General features: G+C 42.2%; 1 protein-coding gene across 2 annotated transcripts in view; it reads right to left on the reverse strand.

Moving 5' to 3' along the window:
* Nucleotides 1–22,863, reverse strand: part of fhod1 (formin homology 2 domain containing 1) — a 312,470-nt gene that overhangs the window by 174,173 nt on the left and 115,434 nt on the right. For both annotated transcript variants that reach the window (XM_060838185.1, XM_060838186.1), the window contains exon 4: nucleotides 3,989–4,056. In XM_060838185.1, coding sequence (XP_060694168.1) covers nucleotides 3,989–4,056 — 68 coding nt within the window. The remainder of the gene's footprint in view (nucleotides 1–3,988; nucleotides 4,057–22,863) is intronic.

Raw genomic sequence — 22,863 nt, forward strand, 5'->3', positions numbered from 1 at the left:
AATTAGCGTCTTGAGGTTTTCTGTAGCCTTATCATTACTTCTTAGCTTTTATACGCTACACTTCTATGGGAAAAAAAATCCTGAGATTTATGTGAACTTTTTAATTTAATTTTTATTTAATTTTATTTCAGTTTTTCAACCTGAAATCTTCCTTTAGTGGGCAATGAGCCTAAATAACTTTGCTCTTTCACAATAAGTTTGATGCCTTGTGTAAGTGTGCTTCGCACCTTATGTTCACATCATAGACAGAGTCATAGAGTCATAGAGATATATAGCATGGAAACAGACCCTTCAATCCAACTCGTACATGCCAACCAGATATCCCAACCTAACCTAGTGCCACCTGCCAGCACCTGGCCCATATCCCTCCAAACCCTTACAATTTATAAACCCATACAGATGCCTTTCAAATGTTGCAATCGTACTAGCCTCTACTACTTCCTACGGTAGTTCATTCCATACACAAACCACCCTGTGTGTGAAAACATTGCCTCTTAGGTCTTTTTTATATTTTTCCCCTCTCCGTAAACCTATGCCCTCTAATTCAAAAAATTTCCCCACCCCAGGAAAGACTCTTTGTCTATTTATCCTATCCATACCCCTCATGATTTTATAAACGTCTATAAAGTCACCTCTCAGCCTCTGATGCTCCAGAGAAAACAGCCCCAGCCTAATCAACCTCTCATGATCGCTCAAATCCTCCAACCCTGGCAACATCCTTGTAAGTCTTTTCTGAACCCTTTCAAGTTTCACAACATCCTTCCGATAGGAAGGAGACCAGAATTGCACGCAATATTCCAACAGTGGCCTAACCAATGTCCTGCACAGCTGCAACACGGCCTACCAACTCCTGTACTCAATACTCTGACCAATAAAGGAAAGCATACCAAACACCTTTTTTACTATCTTATCTACCTGCAACTCTACTTTCAAGAAGCTATGAACCAGTCTCTTTGTTCAGCAACATTCCCTAGGACCTTACCATTAAGTGTATAAGTCCTGCTAAGATTTGCTTTCCCAAAATGCAGCACCTTGCATTTATCAAAATTAAACTCCATCTGCCACTTCTCAGCCCATTGGCCCATCTGATCAAGATCCCATTGCAACCTGAGGTAACCTTCGCCACTGTGCACTACACCCCCAATTTTGGTGTCATCTGCAAACTTACTAACTTATACCTGTTATGCTCACATTCAAATCATTTATATAAATGAAGAAAAGTGGTAGACCCAGCAATGATCCTTGTGGCACTCCATTGGTCACAAGGCCTCCAGTCTGAAAAACAATCCTCCACCACCACCCTCTGTTTGTCTGTCACTGTTTTCTGGTTTGTTTAAATTCCCTAGTATCAATTAAGCCTTCCTGTACATTTAATTCAAGGGATGAAACCATATCTCTCTGAGGTCTCTATATCATATTCTCATTGCTATGGGCAGCAGCACTGGAGGTTTCACTTTTTTTTGTGAAATAAAGCCAAGACGAGTATATGAAAGTGTGGGAATGGACAGCATGGCTAAGTGGCTGACACTGCTGCCTCACGGTGCCTTGGTTCGATTCCTGCCTCGGGCGACTGTCTTTGTGGAGTTTGCATATTCTTCAGGTGCTCCAGTATCCTCCCACAGTCCAAAGTTGCGCAGGTTAGGTGGCTTGGCCATGCTAAATTGCCCCGAGTGTCCAGGGATATGCATGTTAGGTGGGTTAGCCATGGGAAGTGTGGGGTTACAGGGATAGGGTAGTAAGTGGGGAGGGGGAGTCTGTGTGAGATGCTTTTGGAAGGGTCAGTGTGGATTCGAAGGGCCAAATGACCTGCTTCCACACTGCAGGGATTCTATGGTTCTATGACCCTTACTCGCAATCAGACAAGCACATGTTTTTAGCTGCTGTTGTGGCAATGGTGCAAACTGGGAACTGAGCTGTACCACTGAACGTCAAAGGGATTCAACAACTGGGAAGCAGAACCAGTCTCCAGTCTTGAGTTGCACTAAGTTGTAAGAAGAGAGAATTCACAACTGACTTGTATCCTCAGTATCGGAGAGGGGGGACTTGGTTGGGAAGGGAGAAAGAGACGTGTGCATCTCAAACTGTTTCTCTAATTTACTGTTATTTCTCTGCTCATAAACATTTACAGAATGAAAGACTCATCATGTCTGTGCCAGTCAAAGATCAATTCCAATTCCCAATTTTTGGCCCATAGCCCTGGTGGCTATGGCAATTCAAGTCAATATCTAAATATTGTTTAAATGTTAGGAGAGTTTCTGACTCATCCATATTTTCAGATAGTGTGTTCCAGTCACGCACCATCCCCTGAATGAAAATCTTTACCCTCAACTCTCCTATGTGCTTTAATCTTGCACAAGAATCTCTTATGCCAGACTTTGTCAAATGCTTTCTGAAAATCGGAATGTACCACATCAACTGGCTCCCCCTTGTCAACTCTACTAGTTATATCCTCAGAATTCCAACAGATTTGTCAAACATGATTTCCCCTTCATAAATCCATGTGCCAGCTGAGGTTACCATGCAGGTCCTGCCCCCTCAATCTCTTACCTCTCCTGAGGCACAGTCACCCTCACGTTAAACCACCACTTGTTGTCTCTCTCAAATGAGAGAGCAGTCCTTTGGTCTGATAAGAGATTGGAAACTTTACCTGTAGTTTACCTTACAGCGCTGAGGCCACATTTGTTTGCAACGAATGCTATGTTGGACTGTTCACTCCAACAGACTGAAGATGGAAACAAGACAATGGAAGGGTAACTGTGGCTGATCAGTTTTAAAATATAAACTGAATGCTGCATTGTAACTTCAACATGCTGCATGGTGCCACTCTGAGCCAGTTAACTTAATATGAATTTGATGCTGTCGTAAGTGCACACAGTTATAACACTAGGCACCTTGTGTACATGATAGAAAAATCCATTCACTGAATGATATTGCTTTATGGATTAAATAAGTCCCAAAGGCTGTTACTGTACTGGCAGCATCACAAACAGTATTAAAACCTTACTGCAAAAACAGTTAGGGAATGGGTGCCGACTGGCTGGAGTGTATCCCATTGATTTGTGTTCCAAAGTGTTTTTAAGGTTCATACTTTTGCCATTTGTGACGTTTTTCAGGACACCATCGCCTGCTCACAGTGGGACCATACAGTACATTGCTGCTCCAATTCAATTTGGATGGTCTGTGCGCACATGCACAACTTTCAGACTCAGGCTGTTCAGCAATGTTCGCACCACACAAGAGCCAAGCCTTGACAATCGCTAATAAAAGGGATTGGTGGTTACCACTGACCAGAAACTTCACCAGACCAGCCACGTAAATACTCTGGCTACAAGAGCAGGTCAGAGACTGGGAATTCTGTGCTGGATGACTCATTTCCTGATTCCCCAAAGACTTTCCCCTTCCTGCAAGACACACATCAAGCTTTGATGAATATGACTGCAACAGCACTTGATAAGCTCAACATCCAGGACAGAAAAAGTTCATCATGACCCTCATTCTCTGTCTTACATATTCACTCTCTCATCATAGGCCACCCTAGAAAGTATAATCAAGCTTCTCTGACCCTGAAATCTATGACCTCTTTCATCTAGAAAAACATAAACATGAAGCACGTGGCAACACTACTACCTCCAAGTCACACACCATCTTGACTTGGAAATAGATCACCATTCCTTCATTACTATGTCAAAATCCTGGAACTCCTTCCTTAACAGCACCATTAGAGTACCTAAAGTAATGCCTCCCAAGCTTTATCCTTAAGGTTGGACCAAAAAACACTCTCATCCCATGAATTAATTTTTTAAAAAGGACCAAATGGAGATAAAGAGATCAAGAACAGTTCGACTAAATAGATGTATTCGTACACATGGAGGATAAAAACTGACATGGGTAGGCTGGGCCTTTTACACGGTCTTAATTTTATTACGAATTTCCATGTAACTATAAACAATTCGGTAAATTGCATTCCAATATTGGACTGTTACATTACCTGGAATAGTTGCTTCAAAGAGAAAAGTGATCTTCTTAAATCAGGGCCGGTTGAATTGTACAGCTTTTCTGTAAACAAAAATAAATGTTTAAGTTATGGAGCAAATGGTTCTGTAATTCTGAACCACAATTACATCTCAATACAATCCAATACGGCATAGGAACAGGCCCTCCAGCTCACCAAGTCTGCACCGGTTCCAAACCCTTATGTAGACCCACTACTTACTGCCCATGCGCACAGTTTGTATCCCTCTGTCCGCCACCTGTTCATGAGTCTATCAAGATGTGCCTTAACTGTTGCTAAATGTCTGCTGCCACCATCACTACTGGTAGTGCATTCCAGGCACCCACCACACTCTATGTGAAAAAAATCAAAAACCAAAAGGATGTTGCAGATTTAAGAAAGCAAATCACTCCTCTCCCCACAAAGACATTCATCCAAGTGCTGCAATTTGTTCAAACTGATACTCAAACTTACAAGCACTATAGTGATGGTGGTCAATCATAGTTGTTTTAATAACTAAAACTGTGAAGAATCACCAATGACAATCATCTGCCCTACACCCCAAATCGCCCTCACTGCCCCTCTTGCTCTGTGGGGTTGAATTCTGCTGTTTGCTGGAGGTGGATGAGACTCAAACATCATAATGAAGCTAGGTATTAAAAAAAATGGAGTTAAGAGGTCATATAAATCACTACTGTGCAGTGACAGTCCAACAACCTCTACATGATTATTGTTTGTTGAATGCATTTTAGTTATCTCCTAAATACACAGTGAAGACCAGGAGGAATGCACAACGCCAAATACTCCAAAATAACACTTAATAATAAAAAAATTTGGTCACAGTAATTACCAACGAGGATTTCCTTCACATCTGAAGTGTTTAAACAAAAATGGCTGAAGAGCACTGCACAAGTGGTTTCTTCCAATAGAAAAGATCATCTAAAGTAGATCCAAACTATAGTTTTGGGATCTTCTGTGACTGACAAGATCCATGACAGTATAAGCCCAGTCAGCTGGGTTCGGTTTCCGCTTTATGATTGATGAGAGATCATTGCCCTAATATGTTAAACCCAGCTGATCTCCACAGATGCAAGGGCACTGCTTGTCACAGGCCACTCGGGTTTTTCCTTTCTTCCTGGTGGTGGAAATTAAATAAAGATTTGTGCACTTTGTGTCTCTCACTGCGTCTCGCACTTGCACACACACCATGGGTGCTGGGGAAAAAATAAGCACTACCGCAGTTAGGTGGTAGTGTGGGGGGTAAAGAAAAAACAAAAAAAGAAAGAAATGAGAAAAAAAAGAGAAAAAAATATCTCCACAGATGCCATCTGAACTGCTGAGCATTAATTTTAATCGGGCTGCTTTAGATCATTCAAAATTGGACCCTCAGTAATGGAAAAAAGACAAGAATAAATGCATCTCATTAGAATCTGGAATCAGGCCCTCCACGTTTTCGACAAATCTCTGCAGTTTACGGAGACACACAAAGCTACAAACTGCTGTACTCTGTCGGACCCACTTCAAACCAGCGAAGTAACTGTGGACATTGGGATTCCACAGCCAGTGGAAGCCATTTGGTCCATCATTCCTGTGCTACAGAACAGTTGTTAGGTAGCCACATTCAATTCTGCCCCAGAATGGGGTTTATTGCAAGATTTACAATAAGTTGCTCAGAATAGTTTAAGGGCCACTGTGAGGAGTTCAAAGGTTACAGAAAGAGACAAAGGATGTGAAAGGAGACCATGGGTAGACAGCTGCAGTTGGCTGCACTGCTGAACTACAGATTCCATGCAGGGAACTCAGGGAGGAGTCAAGTGCTGTGGCTCTGTGCTGTTAGAGGTCAGACAGAGGTTCTAGGAATTAGAAGGCAGTCAGTTGTTGGAGACAGAACTCAGAGGAAGGTCTGTGGCATTGAGAAAGTGGGAAGGCCAATGGCTCTGTGTGAGGGGAAGCCTTGAGAGAGTTGGAAGAAACCTGAAAACATTCATAATTCATGGCGGCTGAGAGAGTGGATGTTGAAAAGCTCACTGGCAGTATTTGCTTGAGCACAAGGGAAAATGTAAGGGCAGGACCAGCTAAACCCAGGGCAGGACCGGCCAGACCCGGGATAGGAATGGCTACCCCCAGGGCAGGACGGGCTAGACCCAGGGCAGGAATGGCCACCCCCAGGGCAGGACCGGCCAGACCCGGGGTAGGAATGGCTACCCCCAGGGCAGGATGGGCTAGACCCAAGGCACGATCTGCCACCCGCAGGGCAGGACCGGCCAGATCTAGCAGTAGAGCTCTTTAGCAGTATTTGCTTGATGCAAATGTGCAAGGCTGGAGTGCAAGGGAATCCGCAAGGTCAGGACTTCAGCTGAGATCACATCTCATTTCCAGAATGCTTTTCATCTTATTCAATATTACTGAAATCCTAACCTATAAAATTCATCACCTCAAGCATGTATATCCCCAGTAATCTCATGAGCTCCAGTCAAGCTCCCAATTCTTAGTCGCTCACTAGAGTTGATCCCAGTGTCCATCTTGGTCCTTCCCCATTACCAGAGATAGTTAACCACAAAGATAAAGCATTATCTTTAATTCAGAATCCCACCATAACCATGCTGTACAGGCCTTCCTCTTGAACTACAACAATTCCATTTCTCTGATTGAAAATTACTCCTGCTACTTCCATTGTTGATTCTTCTCTTTGGAGTTCCCTTCAAAAACAGTCAGCTTTGTAACTTTCCTATCCAAAGCTTCTTGGAAATCCTAGTGACTGATTGCACCGTTCTCTTGGTTCCTCTTCTCCTTCCTGCCTGGAGCCTATAAGTTTTAAGTTAAAAGTTCTTCTTTTTATACAAAAATCTCGACAGAAGTTGTTTGACTTACAGGAACCCTGGGAACAGAAGTATGTTCTCAGGAAGGGTCGCTCGACCTGAAACATCTGGGTGGCGGCACGGTGGTTAGCACTGCTGCCTCACAGCGCCAGGGACCTGGGTTTAATTCCCGCCTCAGGCAATTGACTGTGTGGAGTTTGCATGTTCTCCCCATGTCTGCGTGGGTTTCCTCCAGGTGCTCCGGTTTCCTCCCACAATCCAAAGATGTGCGGGTCAGGTGAATTGGCCATGCTAAATTGCCCATAGTGTTAGGTTAGGGGTATGGGTGGGTTGCGCTTCGGCGGGTCGGTGTGGACTTGTTGGGTCGAATGGCCTGTTTCCACACTGTAAGTAACCTAATCTAATTAACTCTGATTTCTCTCCACAGACCTGCTGAGCTTTTCCAGCAATTTCTGCTTTTTTTGACAGGAGTATGTGCTTGGCTGTAAGTGTGTTATATTAAATGTAGGTCTGTCAGAGCACATCGCTGGATGCAAGTTGTGTAGCCTCTGCGTATTGTCTAAAGGAACACTGCCAGAAGGTTGATGATTGCAAATGTTGTTCCCTTGTTCAAGGAGGAGGGTAGAAACAACCCTGGTAATTATGGAACAGTGGGCCTTACGCCTGTTGTGGGCAAAGTTTTGGAAACAATTATAAGAATTAGGATTTATTATCATCTAGCAAGGAATAATTTGATTAGGGATAGTCAACACAGTTTTGTGAAGGGTAGATTGTGCCTCACAAACCTTATTGAGTTCTTTGAGAAGGTGACCAAACAGATAGATGAGGGTAAAGCAGTTGATGTGGTGTATATGGATTTCAGTAAAGCATTTGATTAGGTTCCCCGGCAGGCTACTGCAGAAATATGGAGGCATGGAATTGAGGGCATTTTAGTGGTTTGGATCAGAAATTGGCTAGCTCTAAGATGACAGAGGGTGGTAATTGATGGGAAATGTTTATCCTGGAGTTCAGTTACTAGTGGTGTACCACAAGGTTCTGTTTTGGGGCCACTGCTGTTTGTCATTTTTATAAATGACTTGGATGAGGGTGTAGAAGGATGGATTAATAAATTTGCAGATGGCACTAAGGTCAGTGGAGTTGTGGATATTGCTGAAGCATGTCACAGGATACATGGACAAGCTGCAGGGCTGGGCTGAGGGGTGGCAAATGGAGTTTAATGCGGAAAAGTATGAGGTGATTCACTTTGGAAGGAGCAATAGGAATGCAGAGTACTGGGCTAATGGTAAGATTCTTGGTTGAGTGGTTGAGCAAAGAGAACTCAGTGCCCACGTGCATAGATCGCTGAAAGCTGCCAGGTTGCTAGGGTGTTAAGAAGGCATATGGTGTGTAAGCTTTTATTGGTAGAGGGATTAAGTTTTGGAGTCATGAGATCATGCTGCAGCTGTACAAAACTCTGGTGTGGCTGCACTTGGAGTATTGTATACAGTTCTGGTCACTGCATTATAGGAAGGATGTGTAAGCTTTGGAAAGGGCTCAGAGGAGATTTACTAGGATGTTGCCTGGTATGGAGGGAAGGTCTTAGGAGGAGAGGCTGAGGGACTTGAGGCTGTTTTCATTAGAGAGAAGGTGGATAAGAGGCAACTTAATAGTGGCATACAAGATGATCAGAAGATTATATAGGGTGGACAGTGAGAGCTTTTTTCCTCGGATGGTGATGGCTAGCATGAGGAGACATAGCTTTAAATTGAGGGGTGATAGATATAGGACAGATGTCAGAGCTAGGTTCTTTACTCAGAGTAGTAATGGTGTCAAATGCCCTGCCTACAACTGTAGTGGACTCGCCAACATTTAATGGTTGTTCAATAAACACATGGATAATAACGGAATAGTGTAGGTTAGATGGGCGTTAGATTAGTTTCAGAGATTGGCACAACATCGAGGGCCAAAGGGCCTGTACTGCACTGGAACGTTCTATGCTCTGTGTGTGATGTGACCAGAACTGTGGAGATATTCAGAGAGGTTCAACAATGGCAAAGCTGCCATAGGTGACCTGCTGCGATGTTATGTCAACTGTGATGGCCTCAGAGATGATAGAATCATTTTAGTTATTCAACAGTCCAAATCAAGCAGAGTCTGGTCATTGCACACTGTGCAAGTTCTCCTGACTGATGGGTCCACAGCTGCAAGTAGCAGACCATGTGGTCAAGTAAAAGCTGACCCAATGGTGCTGGACCAACTCAGGCTGTTCTAATGAATGAAGCTAAAATGCAAATACATCCTTCTATAGCTTTCAATGGAACAGCAGTAACAGGCTAAACTAAGCTGAAGATTCACCACTCCATTCAAAGTTTCTAGCGGCATTATCCCAATGTCATGGATTCTACTGAAAAAAATTATCTGTCTCATCCAGCCTCCCCAAGCCAAAAGTTCTACAATAAGGTGCCCTGCTGACCAGAGTGACCAATAAGGCAGAAAAGCTCAAAATCAAAGGCTACTCTGTCAAATATTCTCCACTCAAGATCACTGCTGAAACCAGGAAATGGAGGATCTGGCGGGGAAGCAAAAACTCAAGGTACTGTACACACCCGGCAGGTCTGCACACATCTGTAGAGAGACAGTGAGAAACGGAGTTAACATTGGAATCCAGCGGCCCTTTGTCAGAACAGAGCACAGCTGGAAAAGGATGGCATTTATGCCGATGACAGGATTAGAGTGGGTGGAGTCCATGTCTTGTGTGTGAGAGAGCGCGCGCAAATAGGAAAAGAGAGCACGCATTACTGAATACATAAAGGAATAGGCAAACAGAGATAAGGAGAGAGAGAGAGAGAGAGAGAGAGAGAGAGAGAGAGAGAGAGAGAGAGAGAGAGAGAATTACTGGGTAGACTGCCAACAAAATATGTAAATTGCTGAAAATGGGTTGGCTGTGCCAAGAGCAACGAATACAAAAGAGGACCTAAGGAAGGGGGTAGGTAATGGACACGGAGGGTGTTCACATTCTGAGATTGTTAAATTCAATCCTGAGAAGCGCTTGGCTGGTGGTGAGAAGGGCTCCGCCTGAGAGATCCTTTATGCATGTCCGGACTCTCAGCCACACCGCACACTGCCCTCGAAGCGGCTGCGGGGGAGGGGGGAACGAGACTGTCACACACCTCCTTCTGGAATGTGCCTACGCAGAAGAAGTCTGGAGAGGAATGCAGTGGTGTTTGTCAAGGTTCGTCCCGAGCAGTGCTGTGACGCGGGACTCCGTGCTCTACGGCCTGTTCCCCGAGACGCACACCGAGACGAACATCAACAGTGCTTGGAGGATCATCAACTCGGTGAAGGATGCTCTCTGGGCGGTCCAAAACCTGCTGATCTTTCAGCCGAAGGAGTTGACCCTGACTGACTGTTGCAGACTGGCACATTCCAAGGTCCAGGACTACGTGTTGAGGGACGCGCTGAAGCTTGGGGCAGCTGCCGCCAAGGCGCTGTGGGGAAAGACCACTGTGTAACATCTGCCTGCCTAAAGAAGAACAGGGGGCCCATGCAGTCATTTGGGCTCTGCTGACGCCTCAGCTAAAAATTGTAATTGTACACACCTGTAAATAGGAATGATTACTCTGTTTCGGTATGCAAAGAAATGGAATATTTACATATGTATAGCATGTCCACTTGTATAGATCAAAGTATTTTATGAATAAAGTATATTTTTGAAATAAAAAAATAAAAAAAAAGAAGAGTTGGTGTTCACGTAGCTTGTGTTGAGTCTCACTGGAACACTGCAGCACGCCTGAAATGGCAGTGTTATTCTGAAGTGGGAGGTAGCTGGAAGGGTTTTTGGTGGGGAACATTCTTTATGGATAGAGAGTAGTGCACAAGAGACCGTAAAGTGAAAACAGGTGGTGGGGGTGCTGTCTGAAAACAAGAGGAGGCTGGAAATTGTATTCTTTTAAAATAAAGTTATCATCGCTTCCCGATGGATGCATTGCTCTCATTATTCCCAAAGCCCAATCACAGGCGACAATATAATGGTAAGTGCTTCCTTTGACTCCTCAGTGGTTAATGCACAGTGGGCTCCCACTGTGCTATCAATGTACCTATATACACATTATTGCTGTACTGCTGCTCATGCTTCACTCCCCACAGGGAAACTAACAACAATTTCCTCTCTTTATTGACCAATCTGCACTGACAAGGAGTGAAAAAGACTTCTTCACACATGATGGCTCAGAAATCACAATTACTGTTATCTGTCAATGATGAAACAAAGAGACAACAGTGGAGAGGCATAAATCCAAATATAAAGCAGGACAAAGCAAGAAAAACTGGGTCATTTGTTCCTATCAGCTGATCTGTGAATGCACAGAGTTTTAGAACATCTGCTGGGACTTTACAAGACCAATGCTCAAGTGGGTACCTGCATCATAAAGTGTGGTGATGTCTTCAATGAGACATGAAGAAGTCTGACACTATCACTGCAGCTCTATTGCACAATTATGTTCAGAGGTCAAGCAAGATGATGTTTGTTTTTGATGTACAGCATTCACTTGGAGGAGAACTACTTGCATTACACAGGGCTCTCCCAGAGTTTGAATGTACTGCAGCAGCCTCTTGGCTACCTGCTCAGTTATACTCTGTCCCACCTCCCTGACCTCAGCCAGAGGCGAGTCTCTAACACATTGAGAAGTTTTTGAGCTAGCTTTAGATATAGAACTGTTCATGTCCTTATAAGGCAAATTCACTAACCGAGTTCATTGCAACATTAGCATGGACTGCACTTCAAGCAAGCAAACAACACATTCCTACATTTGTTGCCAGGCATAATCTTGCCATCTGGATCATTTACAGCATAAACAGTTCGTTGATTATGATGCCACAGTGCCCTGTTACCACAAAGTGGTATTTTAACATGGCTGTGTCATTAAAATCATGTCCCTTTTGTACTCCCACTCCCCTCAACCCCCAACTATGGTGAAGTATACAAAGTTTACACATTCAACCTTTAAAGTCTGGGCAGTTGCAATACAGCTCTGGGGATGGTGGGGTTGAACAAGCCCTAAAGCAATGTTTCATCATTGACAGATAACGGTAATTGTGATTTCTGAGCCATCCTGTGTGAAGTCGTCTTTTTTGCTCTCAATTTTCACTCAGGCAAGAGTACTTTTTAATTTTGTAACGTGAACCCCTGACATTTTCACCAGAGTAGTAGCAGGCAACATTTCATATTGAGTCACAAATGACCAACAGGCCAATCAAAGAGGAAGGTTTTTTTCATAGATAATTCAAAGAAGGCCTACAGAGTGGAGCGGGCCATTCAACCTGTCCTGATGAAGGGCTTTTGCCCAAAACGTTGATTCTCCTGTTTCTCAGATGCTGCCTGACCTGCTGCGCCTTTCCAGTACTACACTCTCGTCTATAATCTCCAGCATCAGCAGTTCTCACTTTCACCCATTTAACCCATCAACAAATCCACACCGACCCTCTGAAGAGCATCCCACCTTGACCCCTCCTATCCCCGTAATCCTGCATTTCCTAACTATATACTCTGGGCAATTTAACCTGGCCAATCCACCCAACCTGCACTTTTTTGCACCATGGGAGAAACAGAGTACACTCACACAGACACAGGGAGAATGTGCAAACTCCACACATACAGTCACCCGAGGCTGGAATCGAACCCTGGTCCCAAGTGGTATGAGGCAGCAGTGCTAACCACTGAGTCACTGTGCCACCTTTTAAGAGGGAGGTGGAGAAGGTATGGGGGGAGTTAAAGGAGATAATTTCAGAGTTTGGAGCCTAGGCAGCGAAAAGCACAGCCATAAAGACGCCAGCACTGCAGGAGTGTACGTTTCATAGAGATAGGCTGGGTGATGTTAAATAAGTAGAAAAAAGGAAAGGACATACTGCGATTTGGAAACAAATAAGCAAAATTTGAAATCAAATTTAAACTTAAGACCAGTAGTTCTGGAGTAGAATTTAAACAAGAATTGGTTGAGGGAATGGTCAGGACAAAGAAAAATGATGTGATAGTTGTGCTGTAAGATTATTTTGAGACGAGTGAAATATCATCCAGGAGGGTTTCCAGATGGTCATGTGACAATGTTCAATTCCTGAAGAGTTGACCTGGGGATCCCTGCAATAACTTATGGAACAAGTTTTCATCACTGGCTGCTTCCTGTCAGCTCTCTGAAGCACAAGCCTACAATTTATAGAAATAGTGCATTTCTTTAATTATTTCTATATTGTTTGTGAACAATATGTCACCATATATAGAATCAGCTGTCCTTGAAAGACAGTTTATAAGACAACTAATAAGGTGAGTCAAATCAATACTTGAGTGGAATGGGATGTCAAATGCCTTCCAAAGACAAATAGAAAATGAATATATTGCCTTTCATTTCCAAATGATTAAATTCACCAAAACCAGAAGCAAATTAAATTAATTGGGTTTCGAATTATTTGGTGAGGAGGTCATATGGAGTCATGAATATTTAGGTTCAAGTCAAAATCTTGATGGATGGCCTGGAAGGTGTGTACATAAACTAGCCAAACAGGTTTGGGTTTAAGGTGAGAGGGGAAAGATTTAAAAGGTCTAAAGGACAACATTTTCACATGGAGTGGGGTTCATGTATTGAATGAGCTGCCAGAGGAAGTGGTAGAGGCTGGTACAATTACATAATTTAAAATGCATCTGAATGGGTGTATGAATAGGAAGGGTTTAGTGGGATATGGGCCAGGTGCTGGTAAATGGGACGAGATTAATTTAGGATATCTGGTCGGCATTGATGAGTTGGACCAAAGGGTCTGTTTCCATGCTGTACATCTCTATGACTTTATGAGTATCTATATGTAAGTCCATATGCTAGTGGCAGAGAGAGATTCTTGGTCACCATGAGATGGAAAGAAAATTTGAACCACTATCATCATTCATTGCTCCAGGCTACAAAATGCATGTAAAAGGTCATGTTGCCCTAGCAACTTGGACTACCTGGAGGGTCAGTTGGCTTGACGACTGATGTGGAACAGATATGTATGGAACTAGACTCCAGCTCCCACTGGAGTGGATTCAAGATCTGCCTACTTGCTCTACCTGTGGAAGTGATCATACTGCTGTGGGTCACACCCATCTTCAGGGCAGAGATGTAAACAATTATTTCATTTAAAAAGAGAAGCAACTTACATGGGAACACTACTGCCTTCAAGTTCTCCTCTAAGCTATTCATCATCCTGACTTGGAAATATATCACTGTTCCTCCACTGTTGTTGGCTTAACATCCTGGAATTCCCTTCATCAGGGCATTATGGGTCAACCTACAGCACAGGGGCTGCAGTGATTCCAGAAAGCAGCTCACCACCTTCTCAAGGGCAACTAGGAGCAGGCAATAAAAGCTGGTCCAGCGAGTAACATTTACATCCCGTGAATAAATTAGAAAAAACAAGAATTAACTTCACAAACTGATGATTAAGCCATGCTGTTCCTTTAAAGATGAACAAAAGCATGTTTTGCTGAATTAATTTTTCTTTAATGACCAGTATTTTGGATTCCTTAAATAGTTAGAAATAAATACCTGCTTCAAACCATCCAGTTCAGTACAATATCCAATTAGATCATGGAGACAGATCCTCAGATTAATTCATAAGCATGTGCTTGAAGTTCATCTCAGTCAGATTGCTACTAACAACAGCTAAACATGCTTGTTACCTATTGACATTCTTTCCTATTGTACTTCGGCAGAGTTCTGACTTACAATCATACCCTTTGAATATATAGGTTAATCTGATCAGTACACAGCAAAGCATGACCATACACTTACCACATTGTCTTAACTTATATAACTCTCTCATAGTACATCCTCCAGACCCAGAGTATACTCAAATATATTCTTAATACATTAGCAGTCAATAAAGTGTAAAACAGTTCACCTTTTCCCTCCAACCCCAATAATCAAAGTGAAAACAGTAAAGAATATTTATCTGAATTATTTTCAGATGGGAAAGAGTTACTAAAAGTGAAGAATCCTGTTTGTGAAATGCGAGCTACAATAAAGTTGAGTCCTGTAAAAGTTATAAATTGTCTTTCACAGAAGTCTCCCACAGGAAAAGTCATGACCTTGGCATTTATACAGCACTTTCCACACAGTGCCATACCTTCCAAACTGGGCCAATTAAAACAGCTTTCCAATATATTTATTTGTGTAAATAAAAAAAATTAACTCACACACTAACATTCTGTACTCTCCAAACAAATGTAAGTTCCCCTCATTCCCATCTGCAAATCAAGCCAACTTTTCCTGTACAACCTTAACAATGAATAGCTCCTGTACTGCGGAAGTAGAAAATCATGTGATCGTCAGATAAATAGTCCACCTACGACTAGCTAATTTTTAAAAAATTTAAACTGCAATCAGCATTCAGTGACCCAAATAAAATCATGGAGTTTTGGTAGTTCTTTCCAAAGGTTTCAGTGTTTTCAAATCTCATTTTTGAGCTAAAATCTGGATTTAATTTTATGCAACAATTTGTAAATGTTGATGATGGCAGATTCTTCTCTCGTAAGGAGGCTATGAAAGAGTCTAATTACAGGGTCCATAACGGAGTCAGTTTATCAAGCCTCAGACAAGGTTGAACTTGTAATCAACATGGTTAACAACATTAACATGATATTAATGTGGTTTCAGAACATGGCCCATTAATTTTATTTAGGATAGAAAGTTGTTCTGGGCTATTGAATTGAGACAACCTGGATATTAAACAACAGCAAAGGTATTAACCATTTGTGGGATTCTTGTGGCACAGTGGTAGTGCTCCTAACTTGGGTCAGGAGGCCTGGGATCAAATCCCACCTGTGCCAGAGGTGTGTCATAACATGTCTGAACAGGTTGCTTTAAGTGCTGAAAATGTGTTGCTGGAAAAGCGCAGCAGGTCAGGCAGCATCCAAGGAGCAGGAGAATCGACGTTTTGGGCATGAGCCCTGAAGAAGGCCTCATGCTCCTCCAAAACATCGCTTCTCCTGCTCCTTGGATGCTGCCTGACCTGCTGTGCTTTTCCAGCAACACATTTTCAGCTCTGATCTCCAGCATCTGCAGTCCTCACTTTCTCCTAGGTTGCTTTAAGTGTCAAGAATGCAAATGTGCTTACAGCAAGTTAACATCAAATTAAGATTGGTTCAGTGGTTATGTACACAATGTGATGTGGTCCTGAACTATGCAGGCCAGGAAAAACTAACATTCAATTAGCGGGCTTAATGGACCAAATGACCTTTTCCTCAATGCATGCTTTCTTTGTTTTCTGATACAGTATCTACCACAACAGTAAATACAAACTCTGACATGACCAACTAGCAATCCAGCATCAATGTCCCACCTTCTAACATCAAACTCATAGGTATCGGCGTTTAAAATGCACCAGACCCACATCAACTTAATTCAAAAATTCTGTTTATAAACTAAGTGACCCTGAAGCCAAGGTCTGCTTCCACTCAGAATGACTTACTGGGGCTAGCTGCAAAGTTGACTCACTGAAATTCAATGCCCAGTTACTTTGGAACACAAAACACAAAACAAAATCTGGCAGCACATCACTGTTCCAGATATGAAATTAAAACATGCAGCACATGGCTATTCCCAATGGAATAATATTTGGAATCAGTGCAGTGTAGGAATGAAAGCTCCATCCAGGAAAGTACAGCTTCTCATCAAAGGTATAAATAAACGTTAACATCAGAAACATATTTATGGAGGCTGGTGTAGGAACAGTATTCCCTTAACTCAGAGGGCATTACTGCCAGAATTGTTCTTTTGCAGTAATTTATTTGGTGAACACTAAAGTAAGAAGAAAATGGGGCATTAATTAATTCATTACCAAGGTGCAACCTCTGAGAAGGAAAAGCAATCAGACACACAAAGCATCCAAGTATATTGATTATACAGATGCAAACACCTCCCCACCCACCTCCTTCTATAAAGCATGGATTTAAAACAAGCAAAAATAATTAAATTTTACTGTACTCCAATCTAGAGGTTTGGACTTGGGAGCACACTCAAATCCCATTGTAGCCTTTTGAGAAATGAAGTGCTCTCTTAAAAGAAAATCTGGGAACTGGCAATGCCATTAATATAACCATTTATCAGTAAAAGAGGCCAAACTGGTGGACAGCCAAAATCCCATGCTGGTTTACTAATGTCTTTTAAGAAAGGAAACCCATCATTCTGATGCCAGTCTCACACTAGTGTGGATGAAATTTCACTGCCTTCTGAGGGATACGCAATAAATGCTGGCGATCCAAGATTGTTGTTTTTGTATCTCTCTCAATGGGAGTCACATTAGTGCCAGGTGCCCCTACAAAAAAGGTGCAGGACTAGACCACTTGGTCTCTCAAGCCTAAGCTACCATTTAATTAGATCATGATTGATCTGACTGGAACCTCAAAACCACATTCCCATCTACACTTGGTAATGTTCGCCCTCTTTCCTTAACGAGAATCTGACCACCCGCTGTCTTGAAAATATTCAAAGACTTTGTTTCCACCACCTTTTCGGGATGAGAGCTCCAAAGTCTCATGACCCCCTGAAATTTATTTAAAAAGCCTCATCTTTATTTTAAATGGGTCACCCCTTATATTTTTAAACAGTGACTGAGTGCTAGATTATTCCATTTTGACCTCAGGGGGTGTTTCGAGCAAGCAGGCATAGTATTTGACCATTTCAATTTTGCCAGCTGACATCCTGGGCCTCCAGGAGTTAAAGCCTGACCAGTCCTGAGCACTGCTGATGCTCTGACCAATGTTCCAATATTGGGACAATACTGACTATCGGCAAAGTTTCAGATTAGTGCTGCAGACTGAAGTACAGCTCAGACAGGAACCCAAAACTTCCTCTGGCGTAAATCCTGTACATGACCTTCAATAAAGGAGAAATGTTACACTTGTGTCTTTAAACTCTGTTCTGTTCTCCATATTACCCAAATTATGAGTCAGCATGTTTCACAGAAGCACTGGGTTTTGAGGACTTGCTTAAGAATTCATTAAATGAACGGTGCTTCACGATTTCTTTCCAGTGAAGCATCTATTAGTGTTTGTGTATGTTTCTGAATGATGTATTAAATTGTCAGACTAAGCGAGCATCAATCACGCATATCTGTCTGAAGGGCCTAATGCAGGATGTAAAAGTCATGAACTTGGAACTCATCACGATGAGGTTGACAGCTTGGAAAGATGGGCCAGATGAATATTGCTGACTGCTTTGTACAGAATAAAAGGAACATATAAAAACCTTCAGCAGAACTCCAAAGTGACTTTACTTCCTCAGATGTTTTGTAAAGTCATTAGCAGCGAAGTGATATAGAACTTAACAAAATTGAAAACAATGGCAAAACAAAAGCAGATATTAAAGAACAAGGGACTGAGACAATAAACTTTTGTCACAGGAAATGATTCATATCCACACCTGAATGAGGCTTTGTTTGCAACTGGGGTCTACCTGCCCTAATAGAGACACTGAAATCAAGGGGATCAACTTCAACTACCTTTCATTCTTTGAACTATCATTTACCTATCAAACTTATTTTCAATTGCACAGCTATTTGCTCTTTATAATTTGAGGTCTATCAAGTAACATATAAAAGAATTACATATGTTTTTTATCCAAACAAAAGCTAAGATACCATGATAATAGATTATCTTAGAGTAATTTTTAAACTAGTCAATGAGAGTGGATTGCGCATGTGCCCATTGAAATTACAATGATTTCAAGCCCCAGTCCAGAAACTTTATGTAATCTCAGCTGCCACTACAGTGCAATGCCAAAGGAGGTACCACTTGCTAGAAGAGAACATGTAACAAGTCTACTAGTTCTGCTGATGCAAAAGAACCCATGGCACTATCAAACGTGTCCTGACCCCAATGTATATGCCCTGACAAAAACACCAAAACAGTTTATTTAATAATTCATCTCACCAGCTTTCTGCTATTATATATGCCTATACCACCTGTGCCTACAAAACAACAATGACTAAACTACAAAAGTAGTTCAATATCTGAAAAAGGGGAGATATCCTGAACTCTTGAAATTAGCAGTACAAATCCTTTCAATGATATTAATTCCTAACAATATCCTGGCTGTAATGCTGAATATAGACATCTCCCCCAGTGCTACTAAGTCACAGGTATTTACCTGACAACATGTAGGTCCCACCCACAGAAAGCAAGAAAAATCTAACGTATCTTATTACATCATTAGTATACTCCTCCCAAACATCAGCAATATGATGTGAGAAGTCAGCAATACTGCAGTCAAAGCAACATCAATCTTGTTGCTTTGGTTCTGCTATCGGTCAGCTCTTGACTTTGTTCTAGGTGAGGTAAAAGTAGTCTCCAAAGTCCCAAAGGATTATCGGGCTGTTTTCACATTAGAAAGAGATGAGTGGTTACCACACCTCTGACAAGAGGAGAGGGTGAGGAGGAGAGTCCCTCATGGTAACCTCAGCTGGTGTGGGAACTGAACTCATGCTGTTGACAGGCTTACAATTAGAACAGTGTAGGTGAGGTGACAGTAGTTGGCTTGAACAGCATTGGACTGAATTTGACACCAAACTGAAGTCATCGGGCAGCTCCCACTGCCAGGAATCACATGGGTACAAACATCTCGAAAACTGAAGAGCACAGCTTTCACTGTTTGAACTCTGAAATTCCACACACACCAAACTTTGCAGGGAGAAGAAGAGAGTCTAACTTAAGGGCATCTTTCTTTTACATTCAGATCTTTGAACCTGTTGTTTTCTTTAAAAAAAACCTACCAATGATGAGAATGGGCCCAATCATGATGTGGGCTAAATGGCTACAACATGGATCAGCAAATTATTAATTCAACTCCAGATTCCTTTCAGGGCAGTTCTCAGGCCCAGCTCTCTCATCCATAGGGAAGGGCCAACCTAGAGGCTGGGCACTTTCTCACAGATTTGGATACACCGCAGTGGTGGTGCAAGCAGAGCAATGTTGATGCTTTGACTGTTGTCAGTGATGGATTTTGAGGTTACTTTCTCCTTATCACTAAATAAGGATCTTTGACTCTTTATGTATGGCAATACACCTTTACTCACATCTGTGCACAGAAAGGTTCTCAAATACAGATCCATTGTGTGGTATCGGAGACCCCTCCTTTCACATACTCATTCTAGATAGGTCTGTTCTCTCTTACTGGTGTCTGAATCCTGCAGTTTTTGTTTTGATTGAGTGCAGGTCACTTTGAGATTTTCAAAGGGATTATTGCTGTGAGGGCCAGTGAGGTTTCTCACTATAAATGTGTCTCAGTAGCAACGTGATTCACTCATATGGCAGCCACACATCCAATTCTACCCTGACCTCACCAGGCGCTATTCCAGAACAACTCATCACTTTGCAGATATCCACCAAAAGACCAGCATCCCTGGCAGCCACACCATCTTTAAAAGGCTGCGGTGCACCCTTATGAGCTTTCATGACAACTGGACCTTAGAAGTTGCAGGTTTTCATTGTGAGAGGAGACTGTTAAGTAAGACAATTTTACAGCTACACTGTATAAATCCTGCTCTGAAAAGAGCAATTGTTAGCTCAAAAAGGTCCTCAAAAGAATTGATCGATTTTGACTTTTCAGTCATTATACTCTGGGCGCGATATGGAGCAATGGCTGAGACAGGTGAGAGTAAGCGATGCCACGGAGAAGGAAGGAAGGTGCAATGTAGGTCATTCTGTACGCCGGTGCATGAGGGTGAAGTCAGTTGTTTGATCGTAGACTGTCCTTACATGAGAAACATATCACCATCCATTCTGCACAGCAGCAAGAATGGCAACATATACTGACATATTACAAATAAAATCCTGACCAATTAGCAGTAAGACCTCACCTATAATTCCCATCCCTTCCTATATCTCTTCCAATATCCCAATCTTCCATATGATGTACAGCGTATGCTGCCTGAAACATTAAGCTCATCAAAGAAATTTTGTTCCCAGAAAAATTTACATGTAAAATTGTCTTACTCAGCATTACTGTAGCAGATTTATGAAACCATTGTGCTTTATCCCAATGATGTAGCTACAGCGTTTGTACCACAGGTTGCTCATATGTAGCTGTAGTCTTTTTGTGGTAGTGCATTTTTAGTTGAGCTCCTGAATAGTCTATCTGTGTTTTATGTCTACTGATTTAAATGTGAAACACAGACTAAATCTGTTGGGGTATGATGAATATCATATTAACTTGGAGCATAACAAGTTAAAGTTATATCAATGATGTCTGCGTTGTTGTAACAACTGGGTTCTTGGAGCCCTTCTTCATCACAAAAATGTGGATTTGTAAGTTTTATGAAACATTTTAGTAGCTGTTGTGTAAACTGTCACATGACATGACAAATTTTGGGAGGTACTGTGCTTAGCACTGTTGCCTCACAGCACCAGGAATCTGGGTTCGATTCTACCCTCGAGCGACTGACTGTTGCAGTTTGCACCTTTTCCCCATGTCTGTGTGGGTTTCCTCTGGGTGCTCTGGTTTCCTCCCACAATCCAACGATGTACAGATCAGGTGAATCAGCCATGCTAAATTGCCCATAGTGTCCAGCGATGTGCAGGCTAGGTGGATTGGCCATGGGAAATGTAAGGTTACAGGGATAGAGTAGGGAGGTGGATCTGGGTGGAATGATTTTTGGAGAGTCAGTGTGGACTCTGAGTCAACAGCCTGCTTCCACACAGTAGGGATTCTATGAGTGCTGTAAATTCACACATATGCACATTACTTTACATTGAAGTGTCTTGGTGCAGACACTTTTAGTATTCATTTCACAAATATTTAAAGCATGGAGATTGAAATAATCAAATGTGCGATTAAGAATAAGATTCAATTTCTTACATTCTCTGTCAATCAAATTTATTACAGTAATCAGAGGGTATTCCAATTTATACAGGTTCTAGTTTTTCCTCCAAAAAAAAAGATACATAACTTTCCTGGTTTCCCCATGACATCTAGTACTGTACCAATATACATGGTGCAAAATGTAATGGGTCAAATAACTCTGGCAGCGTTGCCAATTAAACTGCTGGGTTTTATTGTGCATCACATTACACACTGAGGATGTGACATGCAGTGCAATAACATAACTAAACTCACTGCTTGCTGAGATAATTGCAATGAATGGTTTTATGGTTAGAAAACAGCCTAACACTCTATCTAACTTTACATATTACTGTGTAATCTTTCTCTGATATGACAATGTGATGAACACTGTTACAAAAACAAAATCACCGATCCCAACAACTACAGCTTCATCACAGAATGGAAAAACTTCAGTCAGTCACACTTCTTAAGGGACTGCAGAAATTCACCAAAGATCCTCAGACAGCACCTTCCAAATCCACAATCACTTCCATCTAGAAGGACGAGGGCAGCAGATCCATGGAAACACCACCACTTGCAAGTTCCCCACTAAACCACTCATCATCCTGACTTGGAAATACATCGCCGTTCCTTCATTGTCACTGGGTTGGAATCCTGGAATTCCCTCCCTAATGGCATTGTGGGTCAACCTTCAACAGTTGGACTGCAGCAGTTCAAGAAGGCAGCTCACCACCAGCTTCTCAAGGACAACTAGGGACAGGCAATAATTGCTGGCCCAGCAGCAACGCCCACATCCCACTAATGAATACATTTTTAAAAAATAATACCGGTAACCAGCTTCCATTTCTTGACACCCCCACAAGCTGTTTCATGTCCAGTTCTAACCTTCCACAATTTGCTGCAGTGGTCACCACTGAAAATTAAGAGGTTTAGACAAGTAAAACTAATCAGGACTGCACAAAGTCTTTGTTGCACTCGAAACGTTAGCTTGCTCTCTCTCCATGGTTATATCTAGTCTTTTTGACATTTCAGAGGTAATGGTGCAATGTTCCACAGCATTACTCTGTCCATTAAGGATGCACTCCACTTGCTGTGTTTCACCAATCTATTTCACTGCCTGATTTTGGAAAAAGTGCAGGGCTCAATTTTCAGTCAAGTGGAGCTGGAAGTGGGTGGTCTCACAATTTTCTAGACCTGTTCGTCACATGACTCA

Source organism: Hemiscyllium ocellatum, chromosome 17 (genome assembly GCF_020745735.1).
Source record: "Hemiscyllium ocellatum isolate sHemOce1 chromosome 17, sHemOce1.pat.X.cur, whole genome shotgun sequence".
Taxonomy (NCBI): Eukaryota; Metazoa; Chordata; class Chondrichthyes; order Orectolobiformes; family Hemiscylliidae; genus Hemiscyllium; species Hemiscyllium ocellatum.